Source organism: Amphimedon queenslandica, unplaced genomic scaffold (genome assembly GCF_000090795.2).
Source record: "Amphimedon queenslandica unplaced genomic scaffold, v1.1 AMPQUscaffold_13097, whole genome shotgun sequence".
Classification (NCBI taxonomy): Eukaryota; Metazoa; Porifera; class Demospongiae; order Haplosclerida; family Niphatidae; genus Amphimedon; species Amphimedon queenslandica.
Window position 1 is genome coordinate 42,558 of NW_003546667.1, and position 14,129 is coordinate 56,686.

The following is a 14,129-nucleotide window of genomic DNA, read 5'->3' on the forward strand; positions in this document are numbered from 1 at the left end:
AGTAATAATGATACATATGTATGTACTTCATTGATTAAAGCTAACAGTAAAGAGTTACACTGTCTCTCAATAATCTCAAGATGTCCATAGTCAGAAAGAAATGTAAGAGCAGATAGCTTTTGACTCTCCTCCTTATCTTTCTTGCCTTCCATTTACCCCGAAAAAGAAATAAAGAGAGAGAAGAAAATGGATTTCACCACTTAGCAGCTCGCTTAGCAGTTAGCAATGGATGGCCAGGTGGTTCCATGCCGCTAGTGATGGGCGATATATCGATTCTTTATCGATATAAACGATATTTTACGGAATCGATTTGAATCATTATCGAAATTTTTATGCAATTTTCATCGATCTATTGACCACGCCCATGTATTAAGGTTAAATAACTAATTTTAATAAGTAATTGCACTGTTGAACTGCAAGAAAGAAGCAACTGACCAGTTGTTAGCTCAGCCTACCCCAATAAGAAGAGAACCAAGTTCAAGAGCATGAAAATGATCTTCTCTCATGACAAGTACAGTTATATCTGTGCCAAAATCATTAGCCACACCCTTGACACGCCCCCAAAATGAAGGTGTGGTTATCGTATCGTTAATAATCGATATTTCCTTAAAAAGTCCAATATTGATCGTTATCGAAAATTAAGAAAATTGGCCATATCGCCCATCACTACATGCCGCCAAGTGACGTCATAAAATTTTCACGTGATCTAAAAATGGAGTCGGAGATCATTTGTGGAGGAATGAATAAGAACGAGCGACCTGCCGATGCGGCCATACAGGAACTAGCAGACAAAGTAGACCAGTTTATAATGTCCAAAAAATAATTGTTAAATATCTTCAGGTTAAAGTATCCGTAGAGGAAAAGTCTGGTAGAAAATTTACTGAGTACAGGGCCATTACATACTGCACTCAACTGGTAGCAGGAATGAATTACTTTATTAAAGTAAGGGACACTGTGGGGTTAGTGGGTCAAATGGAATATATATATAGACCCTATGGGGCGCTAATTTCTGCAAGTAGTCATTGCATTACGGTATCCACCCACACTCATGATTTGGACGGCAAGTTACAGTGTAGCTCGAGGTGTAGCTACTGCTACATGGGGAAACAAGGAACAAGAGGCCTTCGTGGCTTCCAGAGATTGCCTGAGTGGCAATAAATGCCAGTAACTGTGAAGAATAAAGCCCAGAATGTCTCCTGAGAAAAAGCTTCATTGCACTTGAAGCAACTTTTCCACAAATGCTGTTTTTGGCCTCCTATCCATTGGTTTTGCTGTCCAGCAGGAGAATTTCGAAATTTTTTCATTAAAGAATGTGGATAGGATACGGAAGATTACGAATAGTGTCTTATATACGGTATCTATAATTGCTTCTAGAAGTTAGTGCCCTATAGGGTCTATACACCAACCTGGGAACTAGAACTACACCTCATGTCTATTAATATTTTTAGTTAGGGTCCCCTCTAGGGTTAAGGGGTTGGGACGATTTTACTTTTGGTGTGACAGTTTGTAAATTAGTGGAGGGTGTAACCTTGTTGTATTTTGGAAATGAATGCACGGCAAGAAATAATCATGCATGTAGCTGACACAGGCTGACAGTTTATTTTGGTTGATTCAGGCTTACCATTGGAAATATGTGTGCATTGAAATTGGTAGGTTCTTCTCAAAAACTGTAGCATCTCTGATTTTTATGTACTCCAACTGTTTTTTTATGTCATTTTATGGTATTTTTATTGAGAATTATTATTCTCATCAACAGTTCATATATCGGTAACTTATTTTGGCTATACTGATATCAACCGATTTTGATAAAAATGGGCCGATACCGATATTTGTATTGGTATCGGTGCATCACTAGTACTATTTCGTAAGATATTATATAATTATTTATTATTGGGCTTTAGGTATGTGTTGGTACTGATGATTACATTATGTTACGTATCTATCAAAACCTTGATGAAGAGGTATCTCTCACTTCCTACCAGCTGGACAAGAAAGATAATGACCCAATTGAATATTTTTAATAATTTAAATTTTGCTGTTGTAATAAATGAATTAGAGTTAAAATTGTTTTTATAAACAAAATTAATACTGTAGTCTGAAAGGTTGATGAATGTTTCAAATCAGTGGTTGACCAGCAAGGTTTCTTATCATAAATTATCATTTTTGTGGTTTGGCTCTTATCTACCTTGTCCTGGACTTTACAAGCAACCAGTCCTTGTTTGACTACATTATTATGATTACTAGTGTTGCTGATAGTGTTAATTATACCACTACTGATATGACTAGATCTGATTTTACCAGTACCTTCAACCAATGGTACAGAATATACTTTCACTGTTATAACTGTTGATACTACTGGTAGATGATGTGGTGATGATTCATATAATTTAAAAGTATAGATAATCAATGCTGTATTTTATTATTTTTAGTTCCAGGTGTAAGGTCACAATTCTTCATTAAAATTGCAACTGCATCAAAACTATTGTACAAGTGCTGCCACTGCTAATGAATGAAGCTTCACATTATCAATATTGTGAATATGATTGAATTTAGGAGAGATAATCAAAAGTTCAAATTTTTTAGCATAATTACCTGATTGCATTGCAATTGATGCTGTGTATCATCACTTGTGAAAAAGATAGAGCAAGATATGGAAAAAGCAAATGCACTGAGGCAATATTATTTTTAATGTCACTATTCGGACCTTTACTTCAACAGCCTGGTGGTGACAATAGCTACAGGCAGCCATCAAAGCAGTGATTCCATCTTCATGATCAAAATGTAAAAAATTAGGAAGCTAAAAATAATTTCTTTCTTGTTATAAAAATAGCTACATATCACTAAAAAACAAGGTGCTTTTTTTTCAAAAACTTTGGCCATTGACATCTCTCATTTTATATAGTGATGTCATTAGACACGTATGACATCAGTTCCATGTGTGCAGAAGTAGATTCTAAATAAGAACACTGAGTTGACACAATTATAATTATTATTTAATTTTATAGAATAGCTTTAAGTAACGATAATGTAGATATGATGACAAATATTTAAAACTGTACCCTATATAGACTAGAGGCTCATCTATTGACATGAGCAGCAATACAGCAAAAATAACATAACATTAACATAGTACATGTAACTAACAGCAACTATGCACACACACACACACACAAGCACCCACACACACAAGCACCCACACACACACACACAATATCCATCAAACTGTTCATCAGTATATTCTCATCATTTGACATACAGCTCATAAAAGCTAACAGGAACATCTTCATTATGTGTACTTTCATCTCCACACACCCTCAGCTCAAGGTAGTCAGTAATGGTAGTGTTTAGTACCTTACTGAATCATGGAAGACTAGGACGAGATGTACAACAATTACCTTCAGAGCCACCACATCCTTTACCATCCCACAATGGATCAGATGTATAGAGTATGAAACTAGAAATATTAGGATTACCAGATTCACAGAAGTAGTCATTGCCAATGAAAGACTGAAGAGTTGAATTTTGAGAACTGCCTTGAGAACAAGGACAATTGTAATGACCACCATGACTAGTGCTGTCTTCACTTAGTCCAGCAATTAGTGTCCAGACATGTTGACAAGGAGACCCATAAGTGATACTAACACCATCGACATAATAAGAATTAGTATCATTATGACTTTGAGAGCTACCATGACTAGGATTACTTCCATCAGGTGATCCCCATTGATACCCCACTACTCTACCACACACTTGAGAGTAGCTGATACCATTAGATGGAAACTGAACTGATGTACAATTGCCTCCAGTTGATGTTGCTCACACAAGCTCTAACTCCTCCTGACTGATACAGTCTAAACCCAGAAGGACAGTTCACTGTAGCATCAGACATATTCAGATATGCTAGCCTTGTCCATCCTATTGAACCACAGTACGGCTCCTCCATATTACAGTAAATATACGTTGTTCCTTCTTTAGTTACAATGCTGTAATTCTTTGAAGGACTTTCTGGCCAGTACTTCTTTATGTCATTACATGATACAGCATTAGGCTTGCAGGAATATGATTGTTGAGCTAACGTAGCACTACTGGCTGAACTGATAATGAACGCAATAGCACAGAGTAGCATCATAGTAGACTGTGATGTGATTTACTAGTCCCTGATTTATATTATTTAAAGGAGCCTGACTAGTGACATCAGAAATGATGTCTTGCATGTACTTTTGCTGGCCCAAACTCATTCCAAAATGTTCATGTGCTTTTAGCAGTAGCCAAGAATATCAATTAGGCTATTTGCATGTAAGATATGCCAGTAATCAATTTCTCTGGATTTTTACATTATTTTTGCAAATAAAAGTCTTTAGTATAATTTTGAAATAAACAAAGTACACAGTAAGCTGAAATGCCCTGTCCACTCATAAAAGCTAACAGGAACATCTTCATTATCTGTATGCTAATCTCTACACACCCTCAGCTCAAGGTAGTCAGTGCTTAGTACCTTATTGAACCATGGAAGACTAGGACGAGATGTACAAAAATTACTTTCAGAGCCACCACATCCTTTACCATCCCACAATGAATCAGATGTATAGAGTATGGATTAAAATGTGCCATCAGTAGCAGGATTACCAGATTCACAGAAGTGGTCATTACTAATGAAAGACTGAAGAGTTGAGTTTTGAGGACTACTTTGAGAACAAGCAAAATTGTAACAATAATCGCCACTCTGTAAAAAATAAGTGGACTCAAGTAGTCCAGCAATTAGTGTCCAGACATGTTGACAAGGAGACCCATGAGTGATACTAACACCATCAACATAATAAGAATTAATGTGGTTCAATGATACATAGTTTCCTGGATAAACTGCATCAGGTGAAGCATATTGATACCCCACTACTCTACCACACACTTGAGAGTAACTGATACCATTGGAACTGAATTGATACACAACTGCCTCCACTTGATGTTGCTCTACCACAAGCTCTAACTCCTCCTGACTGGCACAGTCTAGACCCAGAAGGACAGTTCACTGTAGCATCAGTCATATCCAGATATGCTAGTCTTGTCCATCCTCCTCCTGAACCACACAGCTCCTCCATATTACAGTAAACACTTTAAGTTCCATCATTAGTTGCCAGTAGATATACACCAAAAGGACTGTTTGGTTGTTTGTTCTTAATCTCTTGACAAGAAGTAGGGATAGGAGAGAAGGAAGATAAATCATTGTTTAAGATGATAAGGTCTTTTACTACCAGCATTAGAGGTAGCAGTTTCCTTGATATGAGAAAGAGAAGAAATGATACTATCCATTTTCTGTTTTATTTCTTGAATATCTTGATCATTGTTCCTTGTAGCATTGAGTAGTTCATCATTAGTGTTGTATTGATTGGTATCAGTATTAGTGGTATGATGTGGTATCACTGCAGGTAGTACAGGCTGCAGTACATGCAGGTATTGTTAGCAACATCATCAAATGTTCTTAAAGAGCAAGATTAGAACTGCTGATTATTATCCTCTTTGTAATAATTGTTTACTGTTTACTCCTCACTCCTTTTATAATATTCAAAAGAGCCTGACTAGCGATGTCAGACATGATGTTGTAGGTAGTGCCAAAAATTCAGAGAATGTACTCTAGTAGTAACTATTAGTACTACTAATTGAACAAGAATGTGTGATTGGCAAGAAGGAAGATAAGTCATTGTGTAACATGATAAGGAGGACAATGCCGAGCAGCATCAAACTGTATTAGAAGGAATGCTAACCTTTCGAACTCAGCATCTTTTGCATTATATCTATGTATGTTCAAAATTATGTCAACAAGGCTTATCATGATGTGATGATGTACACGTGTATACAGTATTACGTATTTACTTAAAGTCCAAATAGTGATAAGGTACATGTACATATCCAAACTTCATGGGTATAATTATTGTATAATAACCTAAACAGAGCTGCCACTTGTCAGTATCTCTACTGGAACATTTGCATGTAATAAATTATAATCATAATTATTGAAAATAATGATAAGTATTTAATAAAGAAAGAAAAGGAAGAGAGAATAAGTTACTGTATAGGGTCAGTTCTATCAAGAAGTGATAAATATCTATAATAATAAAAATACAATATCCTCAATCATTTTACTTATTGGCTTACGAAGGATTATATTGTTCTATTCTTCCTCTCATTATCATTGGACCAATCAGTGCAGTAAGAGATTGAACACAATCAGATGAAGCCATCTTTAATTGCGGACTGGAAGAAATCTGCCATAATGACAAACAGTTAACATACATGTATAGTAAACACATGACATACGATTCCATAAAATATTCCATCAAAAAATAATTCAATATGCTGCTTGAATACTCTCTTGCCTAGTGACTTTGCTATAACAGGAAGCTACATAAAAATAATAATTTCATATCCCCATCCTCCTTCTCTCCCTCACTTGTTTCATTAGTGTCTCCATGTGGTTACAGTGTTGGATGTATTGTCTGTGTCCAGTTGTCTCTGCTAGTAATGGGAGGAGCAATGCAACATTAGAACGAGACCGATCCACTTTAGACAACTCTGACAGTAGGTGAATACAACTAGATAGATACAAGTCAGTGTAAAAGGATTAGCTTTTAAAATTTTCATAAAATTTTGACCATAAGCATTGTCGCATACGTGTACATGTACAACACATACAAGTATACCTCCTACATGTACATGTATTACCTCTCTCCCTTCCTCTCTCTCTCTTACCCCTCACTCTTCTCCCATGGCTGGGCTGGTTTATGGAAGTCACTGTGCATGCATCCACCACCACCTCCTCTCCTCTTCATTTTAGGAGCCAGTGAGCCACAAGAATACATCTAACAAACATAAAGTGAGATCAGACGTGGGATCAACTACAATACAACATTTTTGATATCAGTATAAAATAAAGTAATAATATAGCTGATGTTATATGTGTCAAGTTTGAGCTGATTCCAATCAAGACTGGGATTAATAAAAATTTTAAGTTGCTTCAAAATTTTAGAATGGAACTAAAATGCATGTATTGAGATTCACTTCTAAAAAGGTTACATAGTAGGATTTTGATTAACTATTGTTCATCCATACCAATGACAATCCTACTATTAGTAATGCGGTAGCATTACTAAGTAGGATTCACTCCTCTTCAAAATGGCTGCCACGACTTTTGCAGCCTTGTTGTAACAAGTGACCATTCATTTTCTTAAATGTAAGGAGCAGAATCTGTGTCACAAGAGAAAAAAAATCTCCATTTTTATATCTTTCTGATGCACATAAATATTCTTATCTTGCACAAAAAGTTTGAACTGGTTTCGATTAAAAAGTAAATTCTTAAGTCGCTTAAATATTTGGCTAAATACCCTACCATATTATTATGAGTCTTCAAATTAATTACAAAGATTAGCAAGGAATGAGTAGGATTCACTCTGTAGTCTCAACACATCCTCACCTGTTGGTTGCTGTGGGTATCCATGTCATTGTCATGGATTCTCTTCACAACTCCAAAAACAGCTGGACCGGATTCTAAACCAGGATGAAGTGGATCACTAGTAGGAAATATCAACAATGACACAGCCAGTTTTACGAACCAGTCAAACCTGCTATCAACTGAAGGTGGTTGTTCGGAAACAAGAGGGAGCCATTCCTTGATGACACTAATGACTTTATCTTCGACTTCAGTACCTGAAATATAATTTAAACAATCACCTACAGTACTACTAAAATAAAAAATGTCAACTTTATTCAAATCAAATCCGAGAGCCTCAAATTTCATGTTTCAGACACTAAGCTTCAGCTTAAAGTGAACTGCCATTGTTACAGAATGATCAGCATTGCTCAAAATGTCTTAAAATTACATGTACAATACATACCGTATAGCAGGAAATTTTGGAGGGACTAAGATTTGGCGAATTGCTATTTTTTTGTGATTGGCAGATTTTAATTTGGCAAATTTGTGGTCATGTGCCATTCAGCATGTGTATAATGGCTCAAATGGCAGATTTTTTTGATGAAGGGCTATCAAAATGCCAAATTTAATCCCTTCCAAAATTTCCCGCTATACGGTACATGTATGTACAATGTACATGTACTTATTATGCAGAGTAAAACAATTGGAAAAGGTACAACGTCTAACTCAAAAACTAAAATTTATATCCCTCCCCCTATCTGGCTCTTTCTTACCATATGTCTTCACTAGGTTGCCAATAGCAACAGCAGCTCCTTGTCTCACAGAGGGTATGCTGTCCTCAAGATTGGCTAAGAATAACGGATATAACTGAGATAAGTACTCATGACACTCGTCAGGAAAACAAGCAATAAAGTTACCACAAGCTAAACAAGCAGCTAATAAGAAGAAGGAGAGAAAAGAAGAGAAATTATAAAATGTGCACTGTATAGTGTCACTCTTGATAGTGTATATAGTGCCAAATTTTTGTTAGAAAAAAATGACAATTTGTTAAAATTTTACTTTACAAAAAAATCCTCACGATTCTACATTTGATAGCATAGCAAAAATTTTATCAAAAATTTTTCCTCAACAAAAATTTGGTGATATAAATTACAATACAAGAATCATTAAGGAAAAATCAATTAAGCTCTTACCATCTCTGACAGGCCAGCTCTCATCATGGAAGCAGTCCAGTAATGCTGTCACTAGTTGACTGACATGAGGCCTCACAGCATCTGGTGATATCTTATTCCCTAATTCAGCAATACAAGTACATGCTGCCTCTCTCACTGCATGATTAGACGCTTCACTCTCCTTTATATAGAATGATACCTAATGAGAATAGCATACATAATATTAATAGTCTAGTCCAGCACAATGCACTAAGAATTTTAAAGCAGCCACACAATCACATATACTGTATACTGTATAGCAAGCCACACATATGAGAGAAGTTTCGCACTTTAAGCTGCTAAACTGTGAAAGTAGTACATTAGTTACAGCTATAAGTAAATTTGTTCCTACATGTATGGTATACCGTATAGCCAAAAATTTTCGAGGCTTAAAATTTCGTGAATAATGAAATTTATGGAGAAATTTTAAATTCCGTGATAAATATTTTCGTGATTTTATTTTAATAATAATAATAATAATGACCACGCCTTATTTAATTAAAACATGGTTTGAGACGGACTCTTGTGTCAAGGGGCACCATGTCTACAAATCAGTGTGGACACCAGAGATGGGGAAGATCATCTTTGACCTAGGCAGTATGCTTAAAATAGCAATACAGAGTAACAGAGACATCAGCTTGACCGAGAACACGATTTGACACGAGGGCACGTTTATTAGTCTAAGGCGTGGTTAACCACGCCTCTCAATTAATATTTATTTTCGGGGGTTTAATTTTTCGTGATTCAAGCAGTAATCACGAAAATACGAAAATTTATTCCTCACGAAATTTTTTGGCTATACGGTATTAACTAATACTGCAGTTATAATTTCTACATGCACATGTAGTTTACAATGTACCATATAGCGGGTAAATTTGGAGGGGCTAAATTTTGGCAAATTGCTGAATTTTGGTGATTGGCGGATTTTAATTTGGCGAATTTGTGGCCACGTGCCATTGAGCATGTGTATAATGGCTCAAAATGGCGGATTTTAATTTTGGCGAATGGCTATCAAAACGCCAAATTCGACAAATTTAATCTCCTCCAAAATTACCCGCTATACGGTACATGTATATGACTATGTGTACATAGAGGACATACATGTACATGTACAGTACATGCATTGCATATGCCATTTCATAATCAGAAACAATAGACGTGTACTTTTCAACTAAATTTCAGTGCTACTATAAATGCTCAGAACTCTAAATCTGATTCAAACTCTTGCATGGCATCAATTAATACATCTCAATAATTACCTTACCACTTTGTCAATGTAGTTTTCTACCAGTTGTGTTCCTTTCCCCATTGTGACTTGACGCCATGTCTCCTGTGAATATAACCTTACACCTTCAGCTATGTAATACCTGGTGGGCATTAAATAGAAACAAAATGCTAATGTATACACACACAGACACATGTACTTTGTCAATTATTTTAAAAGTCATTAAAATCTAATTCTGATTGAAATCAGCTCAAAGTTTTTATGCAACAAAAAAACATGTACTATATGCGTATCAAAAATAAAAATTTCTTTCCTAGCAATTTTTGACAAAATACCCAGTACTATATACACATACTGTACCTGTTGAGGCACATTGGTGGTATTAGGAGAGGGAGATGAGACGTATTGGATGATGTGATTAAGAAATCTCTTGTTGCTATTGAAGCAGACATCCTTACCTAAGAGAAAAAGAGCATTAATGAAGTCAAACTTTGTTTTAATAAAAAAGATGTGAGTGGATTTTAAACTACACTGTATGTATATGCATGCTATTACTTGGCTCCAATTATCACTCAATCCTTTTACTAATTGCTCAGCTATCAGTCCAGAATACTTATCCTTTGTACCATCAGACACATCTACAGAACAGAAACAAAATGGAGGAGAAAAGAGTAATAAAGAAAAAGGGAGAAAGAGAAAGGGAAAAACACTAATTACTACAGCTGCACGTGTAAAAAAAGTTCAAGGATGCAATTGAAATATCCACAAAAAACTTTAGCTTAGGGTTTCCTGTGAGCTACACGACATGCTTCACGAGTTGACAATTAATGTCGTTTAAAGCAACTTAAAAAATTTGTAAAAAATCTATTTTATTGTAATCATGCAGCTCAAACTTGCTAGTTGCTACGTAACAAAAAAACAAGTACACGTACACATACTGTACATGTACATGTATCAGAAAAAAATGATAAAAATGTATCTTTATCAATTTTGACAAAATTTGGCCTGAGACCATGCATGGTGTCAGGACAAACTCCTGATTATGCATGGTCAACTTTGAAAATTTTTGAGCATCATTTAAAAATCCAAAAAAAATCTAATTTTGATAAAAATCTGCTTAAACTTTCTATGCAACAGACATATATGTACATGTATGTGTAGCAAAAAATATAAAAATGGAAAATTCTATCCTTTTCAATTTTTGCAAAATTTGGCTCCAGACCATGTACTAGCACAGGGACTTTTGGCTGATTATTGAGTAACATTGAAAATTCGTGAAAAATCTAATTTTGATCGGAATCTGCTCAAACTTTCTATGGAACATGCATACATGTACATGTATACGTATCAGAAAAAATTATACAAATTGAGAATTCTCTCCTTATCATTTCTGTCTGATTTTTAACAACTAAGTAAATTTTCTAAATTCATCGGAGGGTCAGAGAGAGAGAGAAAGTGAGAGAGAAGGTAAGAAAGAAGGTGGTATGCATGGCATTTTGAATAATTGTTGCAACAGAGCTCAAACAAGAGATTTACAATTTGGCTTGTTCTCACTAAAATCAATTACTTTCCATCATTAATAACAAATAAGTTTGTTACCACATGCAGAATTTGTACAGTCAAATTTTGGAACAAATTTAAAATCAACTGACAAGAGCTCTCATTAGCACTACGCAAAATTCTGTGGGAAACCCTGCTTTAATACTAGTAACTACATGTACATTGTACACGTACTTCTTACCAGGACACTTGACAATGGCAGCAAGGACCTTATATCCTGTCTCACGTACAAACCTGTTGATGTGTTCCAGTGCAGTGAAGAGAAGATCAAGGAGCTCTGATGTAATGTGTGGCTCAAATGAGCTGCCACAACCTTCAACAGCATACTGTAGAGCACTGTGAGGAAGAGAAGAAGAGCAAAAAAAGATAATACATGATTAACATTAAACAAGAGAATAAAATTTAATGCTTTACTCTCATACTTACTTCATGTAAGTCTCTAAGCTCTTCCAACCAGCTGTTTCATGAAAGACATTAGAAGCTGTAGGAGGAGGTGAAGGACTAGCCTACAAATGAGTGAAATAAAACTAATTAATGACTCTTGTCATCTGTATAGCTAGGAACTATTAGTAATTATTTAAGTGAATTTAATTTTGTGAGCTCCCTACAAGTGCATTTGTACACGACTACACGAGTAAATTGAGTGGAAGATGCTATACATGATAAACATTATTTCCTTTACTTGAGCCCACCTCCCCCTCTCTCTCCCTTACACTTCTGTTCTCCTCTTGGTCTTCACTAGTATTATCTTCTTGTAGTTTCTTGACCAGCTCAGCATGATCGGTAGGATCAAGCTCCCTCACTATGTTATTCTTTATTCCACTCAACAAGACGTCTCTTAATTCTTCATAGACAGTTACACCATCCCACTTGCACAATCCACCAATGATTTCACCTAGCAATAATCACATGACATCACACCATACATTTTGTTTATATATTGGCAGAACAAAAATAGCAGAATATATACTTTATTCACAAAACTGCCAGTCATCACAACTAATTTATTTTTCATTTTAATAATGGTGAAGTAACATGCAACAATGTCTAACCAGTTAATAATCGAATTCTTGATTCATTGTGCTCCAACAGATGACTCACTAGCCCTTTTAAGTTATCCTTAAACTCTTCACTAGCTTTCTTTTTATCTATCAAGAGGTTAGTTGCTAACAGCGCTCCATGCTTCTCTTCCCATGTATTGCTTTCATCAGATGATGACAAAATGACTGAAAGAGAGGACTGGAGGTCTTTGAGATCTTCAGGGAGAGCCTGGTTAGTCTCTATCAACTTTTTCAGCTCTGAAAGACCTTTCTCTCTCTCTAAACGAGTCTTGCACTTTAAAAGAGACAGCACCAAAGAAATGCTGGAAGTGCTATCTGTCGCCATTTTAGAGTTTATCAGTTTAAACTTAACCCTCAAAATGGCGGTAAATGCAGCCGGCCACACGTGTTGACTCGTGTTATTACTCGAGCTCTGGGCTCTGCATGCTCTGTGGTGCTGGATAGTTTTTACTCGTCTATAACTCAGTAATAGATCTGATCTCTACAGCTAGTGAATCTAATCTCGTTAGTCGACTTTCGCCTCTACTGTGCGTGAGCAGCTGTTCATTATGGATACCCTAGTGCCAATTACTCTGCAGTTCCAGTGCCTAGTCTTCTTAGTGGATCATTTAAACGAGATACCTTCTACCGCGTTAGCTCAACTTCCTTGTAGAATACGCCATCAGCTCCTCCTTCTCTTACCAGCTGTCGACTTATGTCACCTGGAAATGTCACCTGGAAATGTCACCTGCTGTGGTCTCTGGCATACAAATGGATGAAATATGGAAAGAGCTCTATATAGAGAAAGTTGACCTTATAAAGAAGAAGAATGAGTATAATACTGAGTGCATTATGTCTATGCAAGATCTAGGCTCTAATTTTAATGTAACTTTGACACCAAAAGAAGGCTATTTTGATCTGGTGTTATCCATTGCCTTTAGCTCCCCTTCTGAATTCATGCCAGGATTCTTTGGTTGTCAGTGTGAGTATGCCCATGTTGTCTTTGATTTTCTTTACGGAATTAAGCTTCAACAAGTCTCTGTTCCCTTTTGCAAACCTCGATCAAGATCGCAATTGCTACACATTTGCACAATTTTTTCCAAGACGATATCTCGATCTAATGGAAGAATTTTTCAAGGCTAAAGAACTCCCCAACAATACATGGGAATATATAGAGCTTGTGGATCTTAACCATGTTATTAGCTTATTGGTAAATGTCTGTGGGGTGTCCATGAAAGTGTTTGATCAGAGTCATGTCCATGACTATGGCACTATGTCTCATCTCACGGAGGACAGTAAGGTTAATTTGGTTAAGCTCTTCAGTTCAGTTGAGTCTGTTGCAGTTGATCTTGGTGGGTATTGTTGCTGCTGTCGTGAGATATTTGAAGTCATTTTTAATCCTTCAACTTGCCGAGTGAAGACACTGATAGTTAAGAAAAGTGATGATGTTTGTGATTTACAGGAACTAAACGAAATAATCTTTCCCCATCAACTTGGACAATACCTTGAAAATGTGGACCTGACCACGTTTAAGTTTGAACATGATTAGAATAACTGGGTCGATACTTCCTCTGCAATACACATGCAAAAGAACATAGAGAGCATATGGATGTTGCGCTGTTCAATAGAAGACTCTGAAGGGCTTAATGTAGTCTCTTTTATGATGACCG

General features: G+C 36.1%; 2 protein-coding genes across 2 annotated transcripts; one reads left to right on the top strand and one right to left on the bottom strand.

The window, feature by feature from the left end:
• The first annotated feature begins 685 nt into the window (after positions 1 to 685).
• Positions 686 to 2,082, top strand: LOC100631414 (cystatin-B-like). The gene is made up of 3 exons (XM_003389314.3): positions 686 to 793; positions 841 to 942; positions 1,902 to 2,082. The coding sequence occupies exons 1-3, from the start codon at positions 713 to 715 to the stop codon at positions 2,019 to 2,021; spliced, it is 303 nt and encodes a 100-aa protein (XP_003389362.1). The 5' UTR covers positions 686 to 712; the 3' UTR covers positions 2,022 to 2,082.
• A 3,867-nt stretch (positions 2,083 to 5,949) lies between these two features.
• LOC100631796 (uncharacterized) lies at positions 5,950 to 12,832 on the bottom strand. The gene is made up of 16 exons (XM_020001234.1): positions 12,472 to 12,832; positions 12,133 to 12,314; positions 11,846 to 11,925; positions 11,601 to 11,755; positions 10,415 to 10,497; positions 10,220 to 10,317; positions 9,899 to 10,001; positions 8,617 to 8,794; positions 8,197 to 8,358; positions 7,614 to 7,698; positions 7,466 to 7,562; positions 6,745 to 6,854; positions 6,446 to 6,587; positions 6,313 to 6,396; positions 6,151 to 6,260; positions 5,950 to 6,100 (listed from the first exon to the last, which is right to left on the bottom strand). The coding sequence occupies exons 1-16, from the start codon at positions 12,803 to 12,805 to the stop codon at positions 6,061 to 6,063; spliced, it is 2,043 nt and encodes a 680-aa protein (XP_019856793.1). The 5' UTR covers positions 12,806 to 12,832; the 3' UTR covers positions 5,950 to 6,060.
• Between the last annotated feature and the right edge of the window lie 1,297 nt (positions 12,833 to 14,129).